This window comes from Cantharellus anzutake, assembly GCF_015039405.1.
Source record: "Cantharellus anzutake strain C23 chromosome Unknown EI90scaffold_12, whole genome shotgun sequence".
NCBI classification, from domain to species: domain Eukaryota; kingdom Fungi; phylum Basidiomycota; class Agaricomycetes; order Cantharellales; family Hydnaceae; genus Cantharellus; species Cantharellus anzutake.
In genome coordinates this window covers 746,171-750,395 of record NW_024066962.1, presented here as the reverse complement: position 1 = coordinate 750,395, position 4,225 = coordinate 746,171, and the positions used below count along the sequence as shown (strand labels likewise).

Below are 4,225 nucleotides of genomic sequence, written 5' to 3'. Positions count from 1 at the left end.
CGCGCTCCCTACTCGTCTAGGCTAATTACTAACCACATCTTCTTCCATTTTTTAGGCCTACGGGCCACTTACTCTTGACGGTAAGTATTTCCACCCCCGGCGTTTAGGCTTGGGCTTGTCACCAACCACATCTTGACGGTAAGTATACGCACTCCTTACCCGTCCTCTTCCATTTTTCAAGGTCTACGGACCACTTCTCTCGACGGTAAGCATGCGCATTCCCTTATTACTAACTACATCTTCGTGGTCTGTGGACTACTTGTTCTCGACGGTAAGTATTTCCACACCCTACTCGTTTAGGCTTATTCTAACCACATCTCCTTCCATTTATTAGGTCTACGGACTACCTCCCCTCAACGATAAGGGCTTCTATTGTATATCCTTGTCCGACGTCGCTGACCCCAGTTCATTAGGATTTCACCCAACTCCCACCATTCACGACAACAAGCACCGTTCTCATATATCCGCTATGCCAAACTAACCTTGTAACACAGGTCGAGGCTCTCATGGTCTGGCGTCCAATGCAGGTCATCCTCTGTTGCAGCCCATTCTCATGATTCGATGCTCCAATATAAGCATCGGGTACGACATGGGCTTCGTTCAAGTGTCTGTACGGTTTCAGGACCCATGGATCCCATCGAGGCACTCTTCGTACACAACCATTGCGATCCGTCTCAAGTGGCGCGGTGGTGCGAGGAATGCGGATTCTGTCGGGTGGATCTGGGAGCTGATTCTTGGGACAGTTCCTGGCCTGGAGTACGGACACCTTGAAGCGGTTAGGATGTCATAACATTAGCGCGACAGCATGGGGTTTCCCTGATTTTGAAACAAATGTATATATAACGCTTCAATACAATGGTTGGTCATCGCCGTACTGCACTGTGCCCCGGGGTGCCAAGATGCCCATCCCGCGTACCTCATTGGGCTCATTCCCTTGCTGTTGCCTTTAGAAGAGGAGGGAGATCAGTTGCAATGTGTGATATGAAGGTTCGGGTTGTACCTGACATTCATTTGAACAACGCGTTACGAAATGGTTTAGGGAACGGCACCAGTCAGTAGGTTCCAGAATTAAGCAATAAGCTGAAGAACTGCCCAATTTTCCAATGCTCGATTTTGATACGCAACGAAAGACGCTTGGTGCTTGATTTCCTCTGGCGAGTCCTGATTAACTGGCGCTGAGCTCATTTTTGGTGTTTTGTAGTAGCATCAGGACTATGACACAAACTAACGTAAAGCCGAGGGAAATATCTCACAGTCAGGCAGTATACGTGGGCCGAAACCGGCTTCTTGAAATAGAGCTGAAATGCCACTTTGGGGGGAAACCCTCTTTGAAGTGCCATTGGTGAGCGTTCGCAGCTCCGTTATCTGGGTAAGTCAACTGTTACATCATCCCTCGAATCTTTGGATACTTGGGTGATGAACGCTGCTAGAAAACGATATGAACGGTGCGTCTTAGGTATCCACGAAGATTTGACGTACGAAAAGCATAAACACATCAGGTGCACTCCCCAGGTACCGACATCATTTCTGTCATGATTTACAAACTCGTTCCTCGTGCCACTTCAATTCAGCTTCCTGTGGGGGGCTGGAAAGTCGGGTGTCAGGACTAGTGCGCTTGGGTGCCGGTCGGTCATCGAGCCCCTGCCGGCGCAGGAACAACTGATGGGATGCCCACCGGTGGCAAGGATAAATATATTTCGTCGGGAATAGGTCTATCTTGAGTCGAGATGCTACTCAATGAAGGCGGATATGAAACGGATTCATACTGGTGTTCATGTTTCCCGGCTTAAGGACTTCTGAATCCGCATGCCAAGTGATAAGAATGCATCTTGGTATGTACTCAAGTGCTGCTGTCCACCAGTTGGCAGAGGCGGTTTCCGCTCCATCGGGAAGGGCGCATCTATGGTCGGGTACTATTGTAGTATACCTGGCTCGCCAGCTTTTATTCGGACACACGCGGTTTAGTCTGTCGCCGGATTGGCCATACGATTTCCTCCGCCCCCCGTACTCGGGCCCGAGAGGTTGGCAAATCCGCTAGCCAGCTCTTGGGAGCAATTTTTTCGTTAAAGATTTAATCACTATCCACCAGCACAAGATTAAATTCAAGAGACGTCTCGATATGGTCTTTTATTCCAACAGAAGTTGGACACCAACTCAGTATTGCGAAAGCTGTTCTGAGGACCATCCTGGTGGAGCGGATGAGGACAACGAATTGACTTAGCAATAATGGCTTTGGCTTGGGCCCAGGGTGAAACCCGCTAGGAAAGTAATTCAGATAAGCGGTCACCGGGACCACAAATTGGATTTATTGAGACATAATGACGATTCCACCAGTCCACAAGCGCAAAGTGTGGAACCAGAAACCACTTCGGGTATGAAGTATCCAAGTGCGACGCAAATTCTATTCCAAGCTGATGCCCAATCTTCGAAATGCATCCACTATGAGACCGGCATGGGTATCCGCACCAATATAAAAAATCGCATTGCCCTTTTCAGCCCCGAGGGCTTACAAGCATTGAGAGTACCAAGGATTAAAGTTGGTGCAGGTGCATCCAGCGACACAGGTGGTTGGGCCTTTGTAGCCATTGCCTCCGCATTGTCCGTATTTTGTCTGGGTTGCGGAGGGTGCGGAGGAAGTGGTTGTGGAAGTCTTGAATCCCGACTCCTTCGGAATCCCGGAGGTCCCTGGGGTCATGGAAGTACGAGTAGCAGGACGCGTGGAGGTGGAAGTAGTGGAACTCGTGGAGTTTGGAGCTGGGCTAGGGCCTGCTGAACCGCTGAAGGTGGAGTTATGGGGCCCAAACCTGATATTCGAATATACGGCATAGGCACTGGCGGCTGACGATTCAACGTCGGCGGGTTGGCCGGATGTGGTGGTGCAGGTGCCGCGAACAACACCAGGCTTGGTAGGGTCTGCATCAGTGGGATAGGTGCTATCGAGCCAGTGCATGTCGGCGTCGTAGTCGTCCCATAAAGACAGCACGAGAACGTGGCCGCGAGCAAGGGATTCACCGACGGTCTTGAGCCCACCGTGTTTGGAGAAAGAGTTTGTGTCACCAAATGCTACCTTCTGAGCAGAGCAGTAAGGGTCAGTGATGGAATTCCCAGAGACCCCGGATATCTTGGACTGTGAATTAGGTATAACTCTGCCATTTTGAACGTAGAATCGTTTAATCTCCGTAAGATCACCATTCTCAGTGCCATCAGTTGTAATGAATTGGGTCACGACAGTAAACGGGTGGCTGGTATCGACGGTCAACCCTTTTCCGTAGAAGCTGGTGTCGCCCTGGCGGAAGGAATTGAAGTCGCATCCATCGGGGTCACAAAGCCCAGAATAACGAGATGGATGGCCACACTCATCACCGCTGCACTTTAAAAATCCGTTGGTGTTGCAGGGATGAGGAGTGTATGCCGAGGAAATGGAGTTGGCTTCCCAGAGGTCCATCTCAGTACAACAGGCGCCAAAGCTGCCAGTTCCGGAATTTGCGGATGTTGCGTTCCAATTGAGAAGGTTTGCCTATAAGGAAGAGTCAGCGAATGAAATACACAAAAACAAATTCATAGACTACCACTCCGCCAATGAACTTGATATCACGGGGGCATTGTGAATCGCAGTATCCGGTACCATACTTGGCACCAGCCTTATTAGTCGGGTACTTCGACGTGCCACCGTCGGCATCCATCTCAGTAAAGTAGACTGCACCGTTAATGCCACAAGGTAGTTTAGAGACATCAACATCGAACGTAATTTCTTGATTTTTGGGGTGGAATTTCTGGTACTTCTCATCATCCGCCAGGAGGTAAACACGCGACCCGACATTCTTGTTTGTGACGAAATTGAGCTTAAGGGAGTCTCCGGAGGTGGTTATGCCGTAAGTGCCGCTGTAGTCGGCGCCATCCAGAGCGCAGTTGGTCGTGCAAGTTGCAGGATCAGGGCAGAGTGTCTTGTCCCACTGGTTTCCCGTGTAGCAGTTTGTCGAAGAGCTAAATGACCTAAAAGTCAGAATATGGTAAAGCAAGACAGATGGGGTTGCACGCACGAAGTCGAATGTGTCCAGCGCCAGTTCGCGTCAAGCGTAATTTTTCCGTTAACGGATGTGCACGAGCCCCCCGCACTGCATTGAGACCAAGCAAGTGAGGGATGATTTTCGGGTGTCAAGGTGCCTGCGTTCTGGGCATGGGCGATGCTGAGAAGCGCCGAGAGGAGAGCAACCTGACCAATCAT

The 4,225-nt window shown here is 50.2% G+C and overlaps 1 protein-coding gene across 1 annotated transcript; it reads right to left on the bottom strand.

The window, feature by feature from the left end:
* Nucleotides 1–2,506: 2,506 nt before the first annotated feature.
* EI90DRAFT_3144789 (cellobiohydrolase 1) lies at nucleotides 2,507–4,225 on the bottom strand (the record flags this gene model as incomplete). The annotated part of the gene is made up of 3 exons (XM_039065195.1): nucleotides 2,507–3,517; nucleotides 3,570–3,984; nucleotides 4,041–4,225. The coding sequence occupies 3 exons, from the start codon at nucleotides 4,223–4,225 to the stop codon at nucleotides 2,507–2,509; spliced, it is 1,611 nt and encodes a 536-aa protein (XP_038918855.1).